Source organism: Cinclus cinclus, chromosome 3 (genome assembly GCF_963662255.1).
Source record: "Cinclus cinclus chromosome 3, bCinCin1.1, whole genome shotgun sequence".
In the NCBI taxonomy this organism is placed as follows: domain Eukaryota; kingdom Metazoa; phylum Chordata; class Aves; order Passeriformes; family Cinclidae; genus Cinclus; species Cinclus cinclus.
Window position 1 is genome coordinate 43,991,717 of NC_085048.1, and position 23,937 is coordinate 44,015,653.

General features: G+C 45.0%; 1 protein-coding gene across 1 annotated transcript in view; it reads right to left on the reverse strand.

The window, feature by feature from the left end:
• SCML4 (Scm polycomb group protein like 4) overlaps positions 1-23,937 on the reverse strand; it is a 63,902-nt gene that overhangs the window by 26,493 nt on the left and 13,472 nt on the right. Inside the window, exons 2-5 of the mRNA XM_062488717.1 lie at positions 15,129-15,334; positions 7,324-7,453; positions 4,564-4,764; positions 1,216-1,410 (exon numbers count right to left, since the gene is read on the reverse strand). Of these exons, the coding sequence (XP_062344701.1) occupies positions 1,216-1,410; positions 4,564-4,764; positions 7,324-7,453; positions 15,129-15,329 (727 nt within the window). The 5' untranslated portion in view covers positions 15,330-15,334. The remainder of the gene's footprint in view (positions 1-1,215; positions 1,411-4,563; positions 4,765-7,323; positions 7,454-15,128; positions 15,335-23,937) is intronic.

Consider the following 23,937-nt stretch of genomic DNA (forward strand, 5'->3'; position numbering starts at 1 on the left):
ACACAGCCCTGCCGTGAGAAAGTAAATGCAGATGTACATGCAAATTAAAATGCAAATGCAAACGCAAATGCCAGGCCTCCTGGGTTGCACTGGCTCAGAGCTACAGAAATCCCTTGACCTCTCAGAAGCATTCAGCTTGCTGCAAATGTCCTAGCAGAGAGGAAAGAAAAATACTGCTTTCCAGTCTGGTCTCCTGCCTTTCTTCCCCTATGTGTAAGAGTGACAGCTGGATTCCTTTGTACAAAAAACTGATTTCCCTGCTTTGGTGAGCAAAGCCCACACTGAGGGTATTCTTTGTGAACAAATGATTCAAAGATCATGATTGTGGACACTAAAACACCTTTCTCTCATCTGCCAGCATGTATCTGCCATTAAACGGAATGAGAGACAGTGCCCTTCCCAAACACCCACAGCGCTGTTAATAAAAGGAAAGGAAAAATAATTTAAGTCAGGAGGAAGCCTGCAGGTGAAATGAAAGCCCATGCCCATAATTTACATCTTTATTTTTTTCTAAACTAGCTTTTGCAATGCCATAGTAAGGCCCCAGGGCAGCTTTCCAGCCTCTGATTGCAGGTGGGGCTGCAGGCATGTCCCAGCTCCCTGGGGGCTGTGTGGGGCCAGCACCCTGTCCCAGAATACAAACAAGAAGGAAGCTCAGGAATGCCATCCATCTGGGAGACAAGTGCTGCTCAGGGCAGGTAGTTCTCAGGATCACCACCATCCTTGGATGCATCTGCCTCATGCCACAGCTCCTCCAGGCTTTGCCCCACACGGTCAAGCACTAAGACAGGGACCTTGCTGGTCCCAGAGGGTTTTAAGTTAGGAGAAACATCCGTCCAAATAGCAAAGCAAACCACTTAGCAGCCACAGCTCATTTAGGTTTATACTCACAGATGGGGGTGGCAGATTGGGATCCAGGCTGTCAGTGCTACAGCTAATAAATAATATGTAACTTATAAAGATCTAAATAAATAATAAATAATATGTACCTTAGGTTTGTGCTAATAAAACATGCTGCCCCAAAACTTCTCTGCTGGGGCCCCCTGAACACCTCCTCTATAGCCACTGGGAAAACACCACAAGTAAGCTCACTGCCTCCCTCTGGAAGGGTCCCTCAGACTTCAGTTTCCTATGATACACAGCACAGCACCAAAAAAAGACAGTCATTTCTTCAGCTCTATGAACTCTTGAGCCCAAGGTGATAAAGCAGCCTACCTGCCTCCATCCGTCTGTTTCCATAGCCCTCTGGGCTGTCTGTCACAGCGCTGTACTGCTGGAAGGGCTGGTTGCTGAAGAGATTGTCACACAGGAGGCTGCGACACAGCTTCTTCAGGAAGCGCAGGACATACCCGATGCTGTTCACTACCAGCAGGCTCTGGAGATGCTGCTTCCCCTCAAAAGAAGCTGAAACTGCAAAGCAAAACAGGAGCAATTCAATACCTGTGGATGCACGGCAGAAGGGAGACTGAGAGAGGGGGAAATAATTTTACTCAAGTGTTTGCACATCTTAAAATATTTTGCAAAATTACCTTACCTGAGGCACACAGCAAACTGGAGGAACTTAAGGAGCTGAGTTGGTGTGACCCAGATCACCTCCTCCCTGGAGAGCTGAAAGATGCTGACTGGCATGGCCAGCAGTGCAAGCTTTTCTAATATATGCATCCATCTGAAAACTGTATCGTGTGATTAGAAGGAGGCAATTATGATACCCTGGTCTAAGGAAGGGGAAAGAAAGTGATCTGCAGTGATCACCAATAGTGATGGGCTGTTAGCGCTGACTTCAGCAGTACCCGAGGTTTTAAAAGATAATGGGGAGATAAGAATTAAAGGCATGGCTGTGAATGAAAGAAAAGTACCAGGATTGTACTGAAGAGAGAGGTAACAGCTTCATCACTGACCTTTATTTATTGAGTTAACTGCATTTATGGGCAGTTGAATGTTGGCAGTTGTGATCTATCCAGAATTCAGTAAAGGATGAGAAATCTTTCATTAAATTTGAAATGATTGCATACAAGGGGTGGGTCAAGAAATGACACCAGGGTTTGCTGGCAGGAGACCCCAAGTCCCAGAGAGAAACCAACAACAGTCTGTGCTGGCACAAAATGATTTTGTGGATGCTGTAAGCTGGCAGACATCATCAATGGAGAAGAGGACTGGGAGACTGCAAAGAAAGGATCGACTGATTTTGACTTCTGCAATAGTAAAAGTGAGTGAAAGAATATTGGAAAATAAACAAAAATCCATAACTCTTCAAAGAGGCTCAAAACAACCTGATGGGAAAAGAAATGATAATGCAAGCTTACCAGATGCCCATAAAACAGAAAGGTGACACAGTAATGAAAAACTCAGATATATTTCCAGAAGGTGTGGAACAAAACATTTTTTTTAGGAGAGAAAATGGAGAGTTAAAGCCACTATACAAAGTTCTGGAGAAACCTGAGATGGATTGATGGGCATCATTCTGGTCATCCAGGCTGAAAAAGGGAGAATTCACACTTGCAAAACTGCACAGGCAGACCACACTTATGTTTGGGGAACAGAAGATTTCCCTGTGGCACTGCAGCCACTACCATCCTGTTATGTGGGACCATGGCAAGACACCTGCACTCTTCTTCACCTGGAAGGAACTCTGTATTTCAGCCTAGTAGGATGAAGGTGGTTCTCTTAGAAATATATCTAAGGGTAAGAACAGAGCAATTAAAATTCCTGCGTAAGCCTGTCAGGGGATATATTTAGCCAGGAATCAAAAAGCATAAGGTCCCAGCCATGGAAGGGGTGGAGGAGTCAAAACAGACCCACCAGGATCAGTTGTAACAAGACAAATTCAATTTCAACAGGTTTGCAGGAAGGACAATATGATATGGTTGCCTGGACTCTTCCACCTGGAAGCTTCTTTTCCAATCCTACAGTCTCCTATCAATACTAACATGAAAAAACTGCAACATTAAACTTACAGTTTTAGGGATAACTTCTGAGATTTCCTGTTGGCCTGACCTGCTGTGAGCAGTCATGCTCCACAGCTGGTTGAGCATCTGTGAGCCAAGCCATGGGAAGATTGGAAAATGACAAAACTCATCTGTGCTGCTGGGAGTGAGGTGCAATTGCAGAGCCACACCACAACTAGGAGGTCATTCACCCCTCTTTGATGACTAGAAGCATGAAATTGGTAGAAATGTTGACCAGGTGCTTTTAGTTCAGGTGAAGCTGAAGCTGAGCCAGCTCAGAGGAACAGAGACCAAGGAGTCTGGCAGTCTTGGTGCATAATATGACTCTCCTGATAGCAATGAAAATCATATATGCAGCACAGAACTAGGCAAAAATGAAGCTCTGCACTGAATTGTTTCAGTCTTGTGTTTCTGTGAACAAGTCTGGATCATTCTCAGAGTATTTCTGATGTCCCTTAGGGAAGGCACACCTGTGATTACAGAGAACTTGAGGAGAGGGAAGAAGCACGATTTATATGCTGCACAGAGGGCCAGAGCCTAGGCTCCCACACAAGAAGGTCCCAGTGGCACAGCTGAGCATCTGCAGTCCCTACAAAACTGATTGGACTTGCAATCCTTGGCTTTGTGTTCATGCCTGACTCATCTGCAGCAGCTCATTGGAGAGTGCTGTTCCCATATTCCCATTATTGTTTCATTCTCACTGCATCCCCATATGTTAAAGAATGTTGTGACACAAAACACTTGCTGTGATAGAAGAAAAGTTCACATTCATGCTGAGAACCAGGCCAGAGGATTCACTGTGGGACATGGGAGGTTCATCAGGACACAGCAAGAAGTGCCACTGTGGGAAAATGAGGAGCTGCTGGGAAGTTCCCCTTGGTCTTTGATTCACTCTGAAATATTTGTGTTGACTGTGTGCAGTCCTGCTGCATGGGAAATTGCTGTGGACTTTTGCAATTCCTGCAGCAGAGAGCAGGTTTGGCTCATGAAGTGCAGGCAGGAGATGCACCAACAGATAAACTCCAAAGAGGTTGTCCTTTCAAGAAACACAGAATCACAGAGTTATAGAAGGATTTTGGCTGGAAGAGACATTTACAGGTCAGTTAGTCCAACCCTCCTACAGTGACCAGGGACATCTTCAGCTAGCTCAGATTGCTCCAAGGCCCATCTAACCTGACCTTGAATATGTCTGAGTTTGGGGCATCCACCACCTCTCTAGGTAACCGGTTCCAGGGTTTTGCCACCCTCATCACATGAGGCATGCATGTGTACTTGTGTGCCATGAAGTGGGCTGGTGTTGCTGCCTATCCTTGAACAGCTGCATGAAATCAGCTCTCAGCCCTGGCCTCAGCATTGCTCCAGAACGTGGTAAGAGGCAGACTCTGGAGTGCATGTTCCTCGCCTGAATCACCACTGCAGTACCCCTTACCAACATTCTTTTATCTGACACCAAGGTTATTCCTACAGCAGCTTTTTTTACAAAAGCATAAGTGATATTCAAAGCTGGTTGCCATCCCACTGACGGGAATAGGACATCCAGGGCAGTCAGGGTTGGGGAGCACGTTAAGACTTCAAGCTCTTCCCTACTGGCCAAAAACCCCTTACAAAGAAGCTTTACCTGACACCATCTCTCCTCCATAGCCCTGCCTGATGAGGGAGAAGACCACTTTTTGCTGGAGTGCACAGTCGATGCAGGCTTGCACTGCTTGCTGCAGGGCCACCGACGGCCGCTCCGGGCCAAAGTGCTCTGGCAGCTGCTGCACCTTTTTTCTGTCGAGGTACGGCCCCAGGTTTGCTTGTTTGTTGACATAAATGCAGACTGTGGACATAAAAGCCCAACAAGGTAATTACAAAATGGTCCTGAGAGCATCCTAGGAAACGCTAGCATTCTACATTTCTATTAATTTCTGAAGTTCTTCCTTCACTGGTGAACTGTTGCCATTTGTGATGGCAGAGCCAGACTTCCTTGTGCTAATGACCCACTGCCAGAGCAAAGCAAGCTGAGTTTAGGTCTAGCTCAGTGTCACAGGCTAGGATAAGCTACACATACCTTAAAAAGCTCTATATATGCCTGGGGTCTGCTCTCTTGAGTCTACCTTGTCCATGCAACTTGTGACCACAAAAATATGCTGGGAGTGAAGAACAGTGACTACCAGAGGTGACTTCACAGTAAGGAGGGAATTCTGGCCTGACTAGTGTTTTCAGGTCGTTTTTTCATTTTCCTCTGTTTTTAGACTGATTCATTGAGAGCTGCTGTGAGAAGCACTGTTCTGAAATGACTTTTGGAAAGGCTTTGGATCCTTGCTTCTTCTGACTCTAATGCAGCCATAATTTCTGGAGGGCTATGCTGCACAGCGCTGTGGCAGAGAATATGGCCTTCGGAAGCATCCTAACCCTCCACGTCCAGCCTAACACTCTACAAACTGCATCAAGTTGAGAGAAGCTGTGCATGGTGTGCAGTGCTACATTTTGGGGCTGCAATAACGTGGCTGTGCCACATAGGGGGCTGTGAGGGAGTCTGCCCCAGACTCTCCACAGCCAAGCCCTGCATGCCTACTCTCACAAGCTTCAAAGGCAGTTTTTCTCTATGCCATCAGGCCTGCCAGCAGTAGCCCAAAAAATGAGTGCTCTCCTCACTACCATGAACTTATTTTAAGCTTGGCTGGGGCTAACTGCATCTCGGGGAAGCAGGAATAGTTCTGCAGTAACTAAGGGCGACTAAGACACAGCCTAAAGTCAGGCTAAAGTGAGACATATTATAATAGCTGGCTGAGTGTGCTTGAGCTGTCATCTCTCAAACAATATAACATTATCTTCTGACAGAAATCAGATATGTGACAAAAAAGCCCCATCAAGCAGAGTGGAGGACACGATGACAGCTGTGTAAAGTTGGAAATAATTTACAGTTTGCATCACCATAATGAAAATCTAGTGCAACTGTCACAGTGCACTCTGCTCCCCCATCTCGCAGGGATCAGCAGAAGGGGCTCAAGCATTACATCCTGGGTGAACAGGAGGATAATAGCAATCATACTTATCATCATACCACTTCACACCTTCCAAATGCCAAACAAACAAAGGGATAGTGCACTGAAAATACAGCTGCAGCGTGCAGAAATGGCAGGGGGATGTCAGAGTGCAGCTTTCCCCGAGTGCCACACCTTGACAAATGTGCAGAATGTGGCTTCTGCCTGACAATTCACTGGTTTTGTTGGGGCTCAGCTGTGGGAGCGACTCTGCAGCTTGCAGGCAATGTGCTGAGTCCCCCACTGCAGAGCCAGGGTCCCTACAGTCCTTGCAAAGCAGAGAGGGAGGTAAAAGCTGGCCTGAGCTTCCCTTCATGTCCTGCCAGCCCTGCTCTGGGAACCTGCACGCACTGTTGGGAGGGTGCTGGGAGGAAAGGTGCCAGTGACATGAGGATGGGCACAGGTGTGGGGCACTGCCTGAAATGAACACTGAGCTTGAAATGACCCAGGGAACCCCTGCCTTTGCAGCCACCTTGGTGGTCTAGCAGTGCTGGTGGACTGTGCCTCCTTATCCTGCTCCAAAACCAGCCCTGGGCACACCTCTCAGGGCACTTCCATCCACTCAGCTGGTATTTGCTAAGTGCTTTGCAGACTTTGCGTGTGAAGGGATAAATGAGAATAAAATATATTATTGTCATTGTCTCTAGGTTTAGTATCATTCTGCCACCATAGCAGATGGAAAACTTCTCCTCTGTGCATCTCAGCTAAGAAATAATGGGATTTATGCATTGTGTTTAGATTCTAATGTTATCTAATCCATTTCTCTGCTGAAATCTCAGGGTAAATCAGCTGTCTTGTTGATTTTCTTCCCATTTACAACAGTTTAAAAGCCTTGACGTCTGTTCCTTCTGGTAATACAAACAAAAAGAAGGAGTAAGGATGTGTTTTCCGACTACATTTGGAAATGACCACGCCTGCTGCTGTGATAAGGCGTTGGGGTTTTGTGCTGGTAGCCCTGCCTACAGTCAGACCAAGGCTCCTCTGTTCTTCTCCCCACAGCTGCAACAGATGCCACATGTTCACACAGGGATTTAGGTTGCTCATTGCAGCATATTAGATGGGGTGAAAATGTTAGGTATAAAATGGACCTTTCATGGGTTTTTGATGTTCACATTTCAAGAGGAATGGAACTGACATCTCTACTAAAATCAACACATGGCTGTCAAAATACAATCTTGCAGGATAACTCTGTCCTTGTCACTGGTCACTAGACTAATCTGCAAGCACCTCATTTTCACTTAAAATAAAAACAAAAACAAAAGAGAAAAACCCCAGCATCTGGCTGTGACATCTGGCCATCAGCCTGTGGCCCCTGCTCACCCCTTGGTCAAGCAGCACTTGAGGCTGAGTACCTGTGAGAGCCTGTGGGGTGTCTGAGTTGGGTACTGTAGCTGCATCCTGGGGTATCGAACTAATGTCCGGCTCCGGCGTGCTTCTCGGAGGAGAGATTGCTAAAGGAGTCATCAGGACACGAGATTTCAGCTGAAAAAAATAATGAAAGTATACACAAGATATTCCAATTTTATTCTATGTGTGTCATGCCCCATGAACTCCCACTCATTAGCAATCTGCTATTGCATCACTTTCTCCAGGCCAGAAGATCCATCCTGCTCCCAGGAGGATACTGGAGCCTGAAGCCTGACTGATTTGCAGCAGGCAGCAACGCCTTAAGCTACAGGATGCAAATATTATGCCACCCACCGGGTAGTTATTTACACCTGAGCAAATTGAGCCTAACACTCCAACAAATCAGAGCAATGGCATTTTACGACCCATTTCATGTGGGTGTAAACAATGCTCCACAACTCAGAAACATGGGGTCTTTAACTGCATCATAATTTAGGGCCAAATTCTGCTCTTGGTTGCAGGGGTGTAAATCTTGTATAAATCCAGTGGCACCAAGAGGCTACTCTGGGCTGGCACCCATGTAAATAAGCTCACACTGTGGTCCAGATTGTGTAATTTCCAGCCAGTAAATACAAACTGCTGCACTGTTGCACCCAGTGACCTTTCTAACCTGCAGCCCAGCTTGGAGAAGAGAAACATGATGCGAATTTATGGTGCAATATCACTCTGTCTTTATGCTGCCAGTACCTGGCAACAACTCATCAGTTAAATGATGATCAGGTCCCCATATTTAAAAAGGACTGATGTGATGGATGTGACCTGAAGGTACCAGTCTTGCTTTTCCTTTTGCTAAGAAGGGAAGTAAGGGGAAAGCAGAGAGCCAAGGACACAGCTTGCTGGTTTATATATTTACATGTTCTACACCAAAGTATTCCTCTGACAGGTATTTCTTTCCTTTTGTTGTTTTTCAGTGGACAATGTATAAAGTGTATTTTAAGTAGGAATTAAGTCAGATCACTGCCTACAAACCAAACCTTGAGCAATCAATCCCTGGTGGAGAGTAGAAGTTGCTTTGAACGAAGATTTTTGTTGTCCATGAGTATGAATTACAAATTTCTAAAATAATGGTCACTGTTTCAGTATAATGGTAAAACCAGATATCTGGGGAAAGGAGATGGAAGTATGTAGGAGTTAGGGACATCTAAATGAGTTTTTACCACCACCTCCCCTGGGGCAGGATAAATCCTTTTGTTTCCAGTTTGAAAGAGGGGAAAAATATTCAATAAATGCATCTGAGACAAGCTATGCATTTGACATCCTGTCATATGGCAGTTGTAGAGTATGAGGGACTTGCCTGTGTTGTACTGTTTTTGTAGAGTTGTCTTGCCTTCAGATTGGGATAAAGAATGATCCAGCGACAAAGTTCTGTCAGTTTGTTTTCACAGAATCACTATGCTGAGTTGGAAGGGACTCACAAAGATCATCAAGGCCCTGCACAGAATCACCCTTGGTGGTTGCCCAGTTCTCTGATTTGCCAAGGTCTCTCTGCTGGGCTGCCCTGCCCTCAAGGTAGTCAACATCTCCTACCAGTTTTGTATCATCTGTGACTTAGCTTAGTATCCCTTCCAGTCCTGCATCCAAGTCATTTATGAAGATACTGAAGAGCATAGGGCCTAAGATGGAGCCCTGTGGAACCCCTGGAATCAGTTCACCAGTCTGATGTCACCCCATTCCCTATAACCCTTTGTGCCTGACTGGAGAGCCAGCTGCTCACCCATGGCATGATGTGTTTATCCAGCTGTGTGCCTGACATTTTGTCCTGAAGGATACTGTGAGAGAGAGTATTGAAAGCTTTACTGAATGGGAAGAGAATAGAGTTTAAAAAATTCAGGGTCTCCATCCAGTCTGGGATTTATTCCATGTAAGAATGTGAGAAGCAGCATAATTTATTACCTTCTATAGCAATATGTCATTTATTCACTTTTCCATGGCAAAGTGGGCTGACAAAGTGAAACTTTGGGTCGCCCCTATGTTAGGCTCCTGGGCTTGTTTTTGATCACATATATGTATATATACATATACAAAGAATAAATATATACATATGTGCATTTTTACACACTTTATATTTATATTATATATATATATTTATAGAGAGATGTGCATATATACTTGTATGTATAGAATCACAAAATCATTCAGGTTGGAAAAGACTTCTAAGATCATCAAATCAAATCATTCCGTAACATTGCCAGGATCACTACTACACCATATCCCTAAACACCTACGGGACTTTTGAATACTTCCAGGAATGGTGCTTTCACCACTTCCTTTGTTTTCCAGTGCTTGAACACCCTTTTAGTGAATAATTTTTTTCCAAATATATCATCTAAACCTCCCCTAGTACAACCGGAGGCCATTTCCCTTCTCCCTATTGCTGGTTGTCTGGAAGAAGAGACTCACCCCGCCTGGCTATGCTCTCATGTCAGGTGGTTGTAGAGAGCAATAAGGTCTCCCCTGAGCCTCCTTTTCTCCAGGCTAAGCAACCCCAGCTCTCTCAGCTGCTCCTCATAAGACGGATGCGCCAGACCCTCCCCTGGCTTTGTTGTCCTTCTCTGGGCAGGTTATAGCAGTTCATGTATGCTCTCACATTTCTCTATATAGATACTATTTTTGGGACAGTACACCTGACAAATTCTGCTTCACTTGCATGTTGGCTCCTTAGTATTCTTACTGGCTCACTTTCCTGTGGTCCCAAACAGAGGCACGAAAGTCACCTCTTCAGCCCCTGAGCCTCCTGAGAGTGTGCTGCCCCACCAACACTGTGCACTGCCGCACCAGCACCGTCAGACCTTTTTCTCCTCCTAGATCCTGGGGGCCCAGGCAGGCTTACATTCAAGAGCAAATAAAGGGCAAGGCTTGTGTAAACTCTGTAGTGTGGAAGCCCCTTCTTAGCAGTCTCCTGTTTTAGTGAACAATTTACTGCAAAATTAATTGCAACAAAATGTGCTTTACAGCCTCTGGGTACAGATAAATGTCATTTTATTAGGGGTAGTAGAGAACTGGCCTTTGTTAGATTGAAATAAAACAATGCCTGATTAGTGCAAGAGACAGTACACTAAGCAAACAACGGCTTAGCTGCCTCCTGGCCACTGAAACCCTGAGTAGTCCCTGAATATAATGAAGTGTAAATCTCAAAGGATTCCATCTAAAGATGTCTTTTCTTGCACTGAATATTCTCTACCAAAAAGCCAACCCAACCAACCAGCTGACTGACTGAGAGCTTGCCAGTAGAAAGCACAAAAGCGTGAGAGTCAAAAAAAGCAGTGAAGAAGCGAGAAGAAGAGAAAAGGAGACAGAAGAAATCTGTCAGAGCACACTGGGAAATCCTTGTGGTAAGGCATTTGAATCAGCTTTTGACTATCAAATGTCATAAGTGTTAATATGTGCAGCATGAGATGTAAATGTGGTTGCTTTAAAACAAGATCTACAAAAGACTCCCCACTCTTAAGGACTTTCTACCGTGGAATTGAGATGAGAGAAAGTGGATCAGGGATTTTGGGTAGGAAACAGATATGTCTACTTTATTGAAGTCACCATGCATTAAATGCACACAAAGTGGGCTTTTGTGCCATCTATGCTGGCTACAAGTTTGTTTGAGTATGCATTGGCTGGGGATGGGGAGCACTCTGTTAAGTCCTGGAGTTTTTACTACAATCTGCACACCTCTCCAGAGAAGCCAGGATTCATCTGGTCATTCATTTATGTCATCCCCACGAAAAAAAAATTAAAGAGGGCAAAGAACATTTGCCAGACAACTTTTTTCTTTTTTTATTTCTGAAGAAGACCTCTGCCAGCTTGTATAATAAAATACGTGGGAAAGAAACACAATGAACCACAATACAATCTTTTCCTGCAGTTTTCTTAAACCACTTACATGCAAGTTCTCATTTTTTTTGGCTCCCTGTTCCCCTGTACCAGTTACCTCTTGTCCTGAAAAAAACAATTGCTAGAAAAGGCTAGGATTCACCCCATCCCCATGGTTCTTTGTCCTTCCAGACAGGAGGGCAGAGGTACCTGCTGGCAATGAGAGCTTTTCCTGCCAGAGAAAGAAACATCTCCAGCCCCTGCAAATGTGCACTAAGGTGGGTGTCTGAGCCAGCCTGGTCCTGCCATGCGGACTTCTGATGGCTGGACAAAAGGTTGCCATTAAACCTACACCAGGGAAGCCCAGAGCTTCTGAGCACATGTTTTGGGGTCCGTGGCTCCATGCATTTGGCTGTGAGTGAAGAGATGAAGCTTAACACAAACCCAGTCACTGAGGGTGAGAGGGGAGGTCAGCTAGCAAAGGGAAACACAGTCCAAGGTCTTTCCCACCTTTTCCCCTTGTGTCAGGGAATAACTTTCTTCTGCACAGCAAATGATGCAAGGAGCCTGCACACAGCCTCCTACATCCCATCAGTGTTTCACAGTGAATGAGGTAGGTAACCTTGACAGGAGTGCATACAACCTTGAAATCCAAGGCTGCATCATAGGACAGGTGAATAAACAGGACTCTTTAAGGTTGTCTGTGCAATGTCATTCCCAATGTGTCCAAATCCCAACTGCTTATTTGTCATCATTAGTATTGACTTCTAGGGCAGCAAGGGAACCTATGCCCCATAATGGAAACTGTCACTCCACACAGGTGACTCTCGCTGCCCACCCCATCTGGCAGGAACTTGCAAGGTCCTGGCGGATCTGGGCTGGGGCCACCTCCCCAGGTGGGAGCTGCTCTGGTTGCACAGAGGGACAAACTGCCCTTGAGCTGCTCAAAGGGGGCCATGGCTTTGTTGCTGTGTGGGAGGGACATGATGGACCCTGCTGCAGTGCTGCCCCATGAGCCTGTCCCTCTGATGTCCTCTAACACAGCGAATCCCTGCAGGATGCTAACGAACCCTTCCCTCTTGCAGGCTTTCTATCCAGCTCTTCAGGGCTGCTCTCACTCACAGCCAGAGAAATAAAACTCATCCATCCACTAACCTCCCCCCCCGGCTGCCAGAATAGGCTTTTTCCCAGAGATTTAGACAATCAGAAAGAATATTGGATTTTGGGGAAATGTAACATTTTATGGCAAATAGCTCCACATAAGGTACAAAACAGTTTTTGGAAAAACAGCTGATGAAATTTTATAGCCAAAGCTGTGAAAAAATAAACAGGATAGCAAGGAAAAGACTTTTCTTGGTGATGAAGTGTGATGAAATGTCATTTCAGGAAGACACAGATACTTGCTTTAATATCAGTGAGAACAGGCAATGGGTCACCTGTCTATAAAGAGCATGTGATTGAAAATGTCTGTTATTCACATCTCGGTCAAAATAAATTTAAATCTAGGCTGTAAATTCCTGGTTTCTTAAAAATTCAGAAGTATTTTTCCATCTGTTCTGTAATAACTCAGCTCTCTGGTTGCTATAAAGAATTTGGTCGTCTGCCATTTGGGCAGGGAGTAATTTTTTAAAATGCATTTAAGTCTCGTGGTATCTCAAAGTCATACAATTATTGAGCTAATTAAATCAAGCTAGAGTTCCCCATTGAAAAATGTAATCTTTGACTCACGCTGGGGAAGTGCTTTGGATGGAGAGGGGTTCACTTCAGCCGAGCACGCAGCATACAAAGGCGCCTGACGGAAACCATTGCTTGGGAGTACGAATCCTACAGCTCAAATTGACAGCACCAGGCCAAATGCCACGGGTGCTGCAGCTCATGAGTGTCAGCTCCATCCACTTAAACCACTGGTTATAAAGGGATGCCTTTTTATGTGCCACACTCACCAAGAAAGAACCTCATCTCAGGCCCACTGCTGAAGGAGGGATGTTGTTACTTCCTCTCTACATGCCTGGGGACAAAGAGGACGAGTGTACGGTACCCAGCCAGGGAGAAATCTTCCCTTTGGAAGAAGAGGGGGAACCAAATGCTTAGCTACATAGGTCCAAAGCACAGCTCTACTGCAGCATTTCCAGGAATTTAAGTCTACCCCTTCTCCCATTATATGCATGTGGTTGTTGGTGAAAGACTTTTTCCAGGTGGATGGGTGCATTTGGGATAGAACAGAACATATTACCCAGCTTTTATTTTTTTTTTAAATTACAAATCAAATGTAAATGCATGAGCAAGAAGTGTGGGTCACCAAGACAAGCAGGGACAGAAGGAATGGGGTCTGAAAAACCCTGCATACAAGTCCATTTTGGTATTTGGCAGATCACCCAATCTCAAACTTCAAAGACCCAATTTCAGCGTATCTTCAAAGTATTATTGTCCGGACTGGATGATTTTGATCTGCAAGTCACCCAGCTTTACTGATAATAACTAAATTACTTGAAATAAATAAATAGAATAAATAACAAACTTGAAATAAAAAATACCTCAAGTAAAGCAGTCCAGATGTTTCCATCCTGGAGTTTTGTCCTGATATGGAAGTGAAAAAATAAAAAGTATTCCCATATCCCACATTTTACAAAATGCTTAAACATATTGGAGCTCTGTTTTGGACTACTGTTTGACAGATGTTAGGGGATGGGAGGAAGAAGGTCTGGCAGGAGGTGAAAGGGAGGGAAAGGTAAAGATGAAGGTAGTCTGCTCTAGATAAAGCTCAAATCTAAGGATCACAGGAATCAAACAATTGGTCCCTGTGTCCAGTGCTCAGCCAGCAGCACCATGCATGGGATGTTGCCTCCTACGAACCAGGAGAGACCCATGCTCTTTAATGGCAACACCCTGGACAAGACCTTCTCCAGGGAAGGCTGGGTCAGCCTTGTGCAAACCCTGATTGTTTTAATCACTTTTCTGTCTTGACACCACGAACTCAAGCAGCTCTGATTTTCAAACAGTCAGCAATTTTCCCTCCTGCATGTCTGTACCAGTGCCCATTCAAAACAAGGAACAGGCATGGCAAACATTCACAGTGCCTGAGCGGGCTGGGCACAGAGACAGAGAGATTTACAGAGCAATCTGCTGAACACAAGACCCCTTACTAATCTGTAGCCCAATTTCACTCCCTAGAACAAATTCTCCTTTCCTCAGGACCACAGTTTCCTTTTTTCCTGGTGTGAGGCATCACAGTGGTGCTGCTCCCACTGGTGCTGAGCCCACTGCAAGTGGTGTGGTGGAAGAGACCCAGCCCAGCAAGAGCATCAGAAGAGCTTAAGGCACTGAGGGTTCCTGTCTTTCTCTGGCTCTGCCTTTGCCCCAGGGTTGCACAGAGAGCTGAGCAGTGAGCAGGTAAATAAAGTGAAGCCAAATTATTTTTCTCAAGTACCCCTCTTCTTTTTTTCCTTTGGAAAGCAGATTCCTTCCCCCCCCCCCATCCGTTTATTTCCGCTCTGCTGTATTCCTTTCCTTGTCTGTTCAGTTTGTTCCATTTCTAATGACTCTTAGCAAGAGAGAAGAACATGACAAATGAGAAACACCTCCCTGAAGGTGTGCAACCATCCCATGCAACACTGCAGAAAACATTTTCAAATTTACTAAATTAAAAAACTTTAACCTTTGGGAAAATACACACAGTGTGTGGTTCTTGGGGTGTCCTGTGTGGGACCAGGAGTTGGACTCAGTGATCCTGATGAGTCCCCTTCAACTTAGAATACTCTCTGATTCTGTGATTTTTTTCACCATCTTAGGTAGAAGAGAAATAATCTCCTTTTTTTTTTTTCTTTGCACTGCTCTGCCCCAGACTTGCACAATTTTTTCTTTGTCTCTGCATTTCAGCTGAAATTCTAGAGGAAATGAATGAAGACCAACAGGAGGTGGACAAGGAATGTGAAAGTCATGCATCTACCTTGTGTCCAGGTTTTCTCCCTCTCTTCTTTGGGATCTTCATGACTGGCAGAGCACCAGCTGGTGCTGAGAAGAGGTTGTGAACAGCCATTTTGATGGGTGCTGGCTGCAGAGGGGGCCGCCCTCGCTTCTTCCCTGCCATCCTGGGGGACTGCATCTCCCCAGCAGCCAGGCTGGGGTCCAGGCACGGCGGGTGACTCATCTGCCCTAATGAGACCAAAAAAAAAAAAAAAAAATCAACTCTTAATTTAATTTTCATTTTCCCTCTTACTGTTGCTCACAAAGAAGCAAGAAACACATCACAGTTGTATGGCCCTGGGTGGGATTGGCCTGTCCCCAGCCTTATCTCCACCTGACCACAAAACCCTTAAGTTTCCTGTTTCCCTCTCCTGACCATGAGTATAGTAGAGGGAGTTGCTCAAGTGATGAGGCTTCTATTGCAGATGTCCAATAGGTGAATCCCACAGCCTTGGGGATACTGCCTCAACTCTGCATCCTGCAGATAAATGTGATGAAGGCTTGACCTTGCAGCCATTAGTCAGAAGGGGGTTTGGAGTAGATGATCTCCTAAAGTCCCTGCAAACTTGATTTTTTTTTCAGAAATTCCATGTTTCTGCAAATCCTTCCTTTCCTCAGAAGTGCTACCAGTACTGAAATGGACTTCCCTCCTCTTCACCTACAGCACTCCTGAGTGAGGAGGCTGGGCTGGGCAATGAGGCTGCCAGAACAAGGTAGCCATGTTAGAGGGTGATTGCCAAACATTTCCTCTCTGCAATTGTATAACATCTGCTACCATGCATGTAAGTAGTGGGCTTTTGGATGCACTCCATTAAAGCAGTTATTTCACCACAACTCCATGCATCTGCTGAAGTTGAGCAGGAGTAATGGATTGGAATCTGGTCCATTTTCCTCTGCCCAGATTTTAATAAAGAAAACAAATACCATTCGCACAACACTAAGGGAATATACAGCATCCTTCACAGCTTCTAGTAAGGGTCACCTACAAACAAAGGTTAATTAAAAAAAAAAAAAAGAACTGTAGAAATATGTTTGTTTTCAAATGTTGTTTTGTCCAGGCATTTGATTTCCTACATATGGGCAGAATAGTAGTCCCAGTCCTGTCTGCATACATTGCTAGACACAAAGGTCTAAGCAATTCTCGTACTTTTATGATAAGCTTTGCAATGGCTAATATTGTCAAAATTGTACTCCCTCAGGCCAGTGATAATGGAAGGCTTCATGTTTTCTGGGGTTTTTCACAGAGCAGGATCATAGCTCTCTCAGCTTCAGAGAAAACCTAAAGATGTGTTTCAAGAGCATCCTCTATATAAAGCAAATTAAGGTTTGTTTATTACTACAAACAACTATAATTTTAAAAAATATCTAAACTGTAAAACCTACAAATTTTTCAGAGCACTTCAAATTTCACAGTTTCTGAACACAGTGTGATCAGAGCTGATAGTGCTGGGAATGAAATCAGGATTGCTCAATGGGAAGGGTACCACTTGAGAGGGGCCTCTGGTGACAAGCATCTGCAGCTGGGGGCTTCTTGTTTCAAAGACAAGTATGTTATGCCTAGTTAAAACTCTGTAAGTGTGACTAACCAAAAAGAAAGCCACTTTTATGGTATTATCCAGTCTGTAGTTTACACAATCTCCTGTACGATAAAAAAATAGAGGGCTCCCAGTCCTATTCTCCAGTAAATGCATTTATTTGCAATGTATTGAAACCTGTGTGTTTTCAATAATGCTAGAAGTATCTGCTCTGTTCAGATAGATCCACTATATATGATGGGACTTATAGATTGATTATAATATTTCCAGTCTTCAACCCCACCTGCCTAAAACTCCCATGCAAATACTGAATATCAACCATCAGAACAGAGCAAACTTGCACTGCCTGATTTGCCCTACTGTCCAGAGCCACTGTGGTTGCACTCACACTCCAGATATGCTTAGCCAGCTTGGGAACCCCATGAAAGCCTGTTACTGGGCTCTGATTTGTACCAAAGAAAAGTCTCATGTGACTGCAGAGAGTGTCCTTTAAGGGTTAAAATCATCAGGCTTGCCACAGCAGGAGTTAAACGGAAAGGCCCATTTTATCCTGAACATCACGGCTTTCCTTCTGTCTTCAGCAGTGTTTATTTTCCTCCCTGTAGTGCTTTCTGACGGACATCCTCGGTGTCTCTTCCACCTCCCAAAACAAAACATTCCCAGGATCTTACATTACAGGTTGTATGTAGGCAGTGAGTTCACCAGGGAAGGGAAATGCAACAATTACACTGGATTTGGCACCAAAACACGCTGAAAGCCCAATACTGCAGGCTCTGCATTTTGTTCTGTTTTAAACAAAACCTGGCAAGATAGACCTTTGCAGAGGAGCTTGGCAGAGGCTGAGGAAGACAAATCCAGCCCAGGTTTGCTCCCTGCTTGAGGAAGGGAGTGGTTCCTGCAGAAGAGGCCAGTAGTGGCCGTGGGGCTGTGAGAGAGAGGCTGTGAACCTGCACTGCACTGTCTGTATCGTATTCCCCTCTGATGGTAAAGGCAGCTAATAGCACCTCAGAAACTCTGAGTTATCCACCCCCAAACAAGAGGTACTGACCCAGAGCACTTCTTTGTCTTCTTTGAAATGCTGCTTTCTTTGCAACTGGTGAAGCATTAAACATGTGGTGGTCAGTAAACACACTAAATTTTAACAACCACAGTTTTTTGTGCTGTTTCTGCGCTCCCAATACTTGTGACACTGTGCGTTGGCAAAACCTCTTAGAGCTCCTCACCATATGTGCTGACACACAAGACCTAGATGAACTGTGCACAAAAGGATCTCAGTGTAATATACTTGATTTGATACATCAAAGACATTGTCAATTTCAGTATACAAGCTGTTGTAATTGCATTTTATTACAAGCTCAACCGTGACTTGATTCTCCTTTCTTGCGTGCTAAGGGAAATGTGAATGCTTTTGGTGGCATTTATGGTCATGCTGCTGCAGATCCTGTGAGGCAAAGGTGTTCCCCAACAGCAGGGGAGGGAAGCAGACGGGCAAAAACTGCTTCTGCCTGACAGTGAGGGGTCCCAGCACGACCTTCCCTGACAGCCAGGAGGAAGCTCTTGGGCAGGCTGGAAAAACACACAGGCAAATTGCAGGTTGGCCAGAGAGGTCAAAGGGACACAGGGGCTTGTCTGACTGCCCCCCAACAAGGTCAGAGTTACCTTGGAATGACTTTCCTAGGGCAGATCTGACTGATGCCACAGCCTGGACTTGACCCACGGCTCAGTGCTGGAAAGCCTGGTTGGGTTCAAGGCAAGTTATGAGAGTCTGATTAAATTTAAGGGCAAATTCAAGGAAGCAAATTACAGGCTACTAGCAAAGGCATTGCCTCCGTTCAGGAAATCACTGTAGTACAAATAGCTCAGGAGAATGCTATAGGAGGGAAATCACTATGTGTTTGCCCTGTCCTTGTACTTTTCCAAAGGCACTAGCTTCGGATGGCCAAGGCTGGTGCAGCTTCAGTCTGACCTGATCACTTTTATATTCTTAGTTTAAAAATAAGAGCAGGAAACGACATTTATGGCTTCTCATCACTTAATGCAGGGCTAGGCACTCTCTTGACCTGTCTCTCACGCACTGTCATCTGGAAATAAATACAATTTCTAACCCTACCTTCCACTTGCCCCATCTGATCCCAGAGAGGAGGCAGCAGGGAAGGGGAGGTGTCTCCCCACCTTGACACCTGGGCAAGCACTGCCGGAAGGGTGAAGTCGCATCCCCTCTGGCAGCAGAGGTTCAGCTGTGACTTCAGAGGATCCTGAGGAGCACCCTATGCACAGCTGTCTGCCCCTTGGGATGCCAGCGGTGAGGAGAAAACATTCCCTAGGCCAACACTGGTGAGTTGTAGGACGTTTCTAACAGCCCATGCTTTTCACCATCCATGCCTTCCACCACGTGTTGGTGTGTATGCTGTACAATTAACACAGATTACCATGCTGGAAGCTACAGCTGAGAGCAGAGGGAGTCACGGTGCATTTCCTCCCAAGCTGAGTGTTTTTGATGGACTGCAAAGATCCATTCTTAATAAAAATAAATGTCTGCAATAAATGCTGCTTTTAACCTGCACTCCAGTAACTGCAAGGACTGAAGGTAAAAATACCGCATTAAATTTTATATTGGTAATTCCACAGAATGATCATTTAAACTTGGTTTATACCAGGTCTCATGCAAACCTGTGCCTGGATAGGCACAGGGATGACACATAGGGAAGGAACAGACAATTCCTGCTGTAAGCCAAAGGAAGGTGCAAGGGTGCAGTGAAGTGGAAAATGTGCCTGTTCCACAGCAGCTGAAGGAGATTGCCTTTCCCTCCCCTACACCCATTGCTCCCAGCTGCAGAAACACTGACCTGTCAGCATTTCCATCCCAGACTCCAGCTCTTGACTTCTGCAGAGCTTTGCGTCTCACTGATCTACATACCAAACAGCTGAATGTGAAAAATAGCTAAACTTATTGTGATCTTGTCTGTCTTTTCTTCAGACATTGTTCAGGACAGCACATTTCTGGGGGAATATCACATTGTTAAACAAGAGGGAGGGGATATCTTTCAGTCGGTAACATGACTATTTCCCCCTCTTTCTCTGAGCACAGCAGGGCAGCCCTTTGACTGTGACCACTCAGAGATGATGGTCTGAGGAGTAGGTGAGCAAAAAGAAAAGCATTGTCAGATCTGGAAGCCAAGCTTTAAACCTGCCTGCTCCTCCTGGGGAGTATTCAGGGACATGAGGCATTACACATTTCTTCAATGTGAATACCAAAGCAGCATGGCAGAGTACATGAAAGGTAAGAGTTTAGTGAAGCAGACAATAGGAATTTTTGCTAATAAAAGCATTAAGCCAATATTCTCTGAGTGTCTGCATGTGATTGCCTAATGACCTCTCATGGTGAACACCCATTTCACCATTGCTCAAAAGAAGGTCACGATAATTTTTATCTGTGGCACAAAGTTCTTTTACAGTGATTTGCAAACCTCTTCTCTTTTCTTGCCTATTACTTTGGGGATTGGAATGAGAAGCTGCTTCTCTGAGGGCCTCTTTTGCCCATTTTGACCCCAGGAAGGATATTTCTATATGAAACTCTTGAGACTGTCTAGCTAACCAGGTATGAGTAGACAGGCCTATTTTCCAAAATCAATCCTTCAAGAAAAAACCTCAACACAAACATCTGTGCTAGCTGTAGAAACCAAAAATGGAATTCATCCCACCTAGTTTCAAACCACAGTTTATCTTCACCTCATTATAGGTGCCTCTGATCATTTTAATGTGATACCCTGTGTCACATCTGTTGAAATATCTCACACCTTTCAGGTCATCAAAGGTGGCACTAGATGACTATTTTAGACAACCAGACTCAGGTGTAGGGCACAATTCAGTAACAGATTAAGACACTTAAATGTGTACATTCAAACATAAGACACAGGTGTCTCTGTGGGTGCTGGATGTCCAACGTCCCATGGTGTCAAGAGAGATGTGGTCAGTATGGTTGAAGGTGTCCAGATGTGTCCAGATACAAATGGTTGAAAGTGTCCAGATATAAAGGTAGTTTGTGGTGGCTTCACTGGCTCCAGGGTCCACTGATCAGGTCCAGTTTGTCCCTTCCTTATAGACATCTGTATTAAGGTGTCTTAAACCAAAATTTATCTTGTTTCTGAAAGTTAGGTTTAACCTGTCTATTTTATACCTGACACTAGGGTGAAGTTTGTCATGTCCTATGTGTACTTGCTTCTTCTGACCACAAAATGAGTCCAGAAAAACTAACTCATGTCTAGATATCTGCAATGCCCTTGTGAATCCCACACTTGGTTGCTCATGCCTATGTGGCCAGCTCTGTGTTGTCCTGTGTTTCTGGTTAATAGTACAAGACACTGCATAGGAAGGAATTGCCTTTTTGAAAGTGTAAACTCAAGCTTCCTGGGTAAAAAAGATGAGATTCCTGGCCTTGCTTCAGCCTCCTTGTCAGGTCCCAAGTCAGAAACTTACTATCCTTTCAGTGTCTCATTTCTCCTATGTGTCCCACAGCATCTCCTCCAGGGGTCAGAAGACAACCAGACATGCAAAGCAACTTTCCTGGGACAAGGTCAGCTGATGGCAGGACCCAGGATCCTCACACTCCCATCACCCATACCCAACCACTGCCACATGCTGTTTCTCAAGGAAAAGTGAACAAAATATTTCAGTACTTCTCATTTGAATAAATTAATATGTTACCCCCCTCCCCCATAGCTCCTTGAGTGTTTTACTTTTGCCAGGTGTTTTATAGTTTAGACATTTTCAGAAGCAGTTTAGAAAAGCTGAAGAAAATGCAAATACATTCTCTGCTTGAAGGCACTCCCAAGAAGGTTGATCCTGAGGTATTCAAAGATATATTTGTGACTTTTCCCTACATGGAGCAGTGGTACAGTGAAGAATGTACATAGATACAAGAAGGTTGAATGTGTTAATGCTCTGGACCATAAAAACATAGATTTCTAATGGGCTGTAGTCTCTTGTTGGAGGTGGTAGCCCTATATCATCATCTCCTTGCAGTACAGAAGAAATTTAACTCTCCTTGATAGAACTGAAAATATTTGCAGCATTCAGAACAATATTTAATGGCATCTGTCACTGCATACACTTGGTGTACCTTGCCCTGGAGCCACCGTGTCAGCCAGGGACACTGTGGGAGAGGACAGTTTTCCTTCAATGATGTTACTTTGTACCTGAGATATGCATGGCAAAAAGTTGCTTCATTTATTTAGTCTAATTTCCTGCAGAGTAAGAGTTCATGTATTCACAGACTCATGCTCTCCTTCATTCCTCATATGACTTTTGAACTTGTTGATTTGTTTCAAACAGACCTGATGGAGCACAAGGGCAGTGGGAGCAAAGGCTTGCAGGTGTAGTGGAAATGTGTAAAAGACAGAGATGTGAGACCCCAGTTGCGTTCTTATGAGACAATGAGAGCAGAATACACAACATAAAATTTTCCATGCTGGAAAAAAAAATCTTGTGAAACCTGACACGCTCTCAGACACTAGGATCAGGTGGTTACAGGTCACCAATATCACCTGTCTATAGAAAACCAAACATCCTTGTCTCCTCTTCTCAGGAAAATACCTAAGGCTGTTCCTATAGACGCTGTGATTGACTTTGTGCCCTGCCCCATGGGAGCTGAAGGAGGTGCAGCAGCCAGTCTGGACATGGGTGGCACTCTGCTGGTCGACTTTCACATCTTGGAAAATGGCACATTTCTCTTTGCAGTTGATTTCAGATCTTTCCAGCTGCATGTTTCCAGCCTGTGCTGAAGGTTACCCTGCAATATTAATTGTATAGCGCTTCATTATATAATTTGCCGAGGATACAAATCAAACAGAGTTAAAGCAAGGAAACACCCTTTCACACTTGCAAACGTGTCTCAGTGCAGCAGAAACCCATCAATGTGTCTGCCATAGGTGCTTTGCTGGCTGCTCCAGCTCAGGAGTGGCAGGAGGGGTCCTGCAGCAGCCCTGCTCTTCAGGTGCTGAGAGCAGGTCCTGGTATTTTCAGTCACTGCACTGCGTTGGGGAAGGACTGGGCATCATGCAAGCAGTGTCTGTGCTGTATCCTGCCCTCTTCTTCCTCTCACCATCTGGGTGCCTTAATGAAGAGACAGGGAGCTGGTAGAAAAAACCCACAGGATTCTTCAAAATCCAGACAAAATCTGTTTGTCGACAGTGCTTGCACCTTTTGTTGTTACTAAGAGTAAAAGAAAGGGGAAATGGTTCCCAGTGTCTTCTTAGAGTCTGATTATTTTTTTAAGTTAAATTCATCAGCAGTGACAGTGCTGTCCTTGAGGAGGTGTTCTTTTGAAGGATAGCACCCTGGTGACAGCAGGTAGAGCAGTAGCTGCATGCCCCTTCTCACTCAGGTTTGCTTAATGAGCTAGAAGAACTTGAAAACCCTGGCGAGAATGGGACCCCCAGGAACGGCCGAGGCCAGCCTTGCCTCCTGATCTTACCTTTCTTCATTCGGCCTGACGTTTTTGCTGCAGATGTGTAGCCTGCAGCAGGGAGTTGGGGGAATGAAACTTTATGGAGAGTGAGTGAGCACAGGCAGAGCACCAAAGGAAAGAAGTGAAAAATAGATGAGCGAGGCCACGAGCAGCAAGGGTCACTCTGCGGAGGTGGTCAAGGCAAATATGCACAAAGAAGGGAAAAAGCAAAGGCAATTCCTTCCTTCCCTCTCTATCTTATGTGGAGCTAGTGGCTCCACTTCTGATATTGCAGAGAAACAGTGCAAGCTTGGCAAGCTGCAGGCGTGGGTGCGGTTCCACTTGGAAGATCTTTGCCTCAGACTGTGGTTTGCCATATGCAAGACAAGGTCCCAGAAAAACAATTTGGATCCCTCCCCTCGCTGTCCTGAGACCTCCTGCCTCAGCTTCTGGGTATGCATATGTCTGTGCCATTTTGTTTTACTAAAAAGACCCTCTTAAAATCCTCTGTTCTGAAATCCTGGGGGTGGTAAAATGGACTGCTGGAGGACCTGTCCAGGAGCGATGCAGAACTCTCTCTGGGATCTAGGAGAGGCAGGATGGAGAGCTAAGGCTGAAGGCTGAGTATTATAAGTTTGGTATTTATTATACAAGTAGATGCTCCTGCAGACTTCCAAGTTCTGTTTGCCAGGCCTTCCTATCAGCCTACCTCCACTTCATTTCCTCAGCTCCCCTGCCTCCTCCGAGCATCATCACCTTGATGCTGATATGTTGCAAAGTTTCCAAAGGAGACAGGTCCTCTCCCCCTCTGC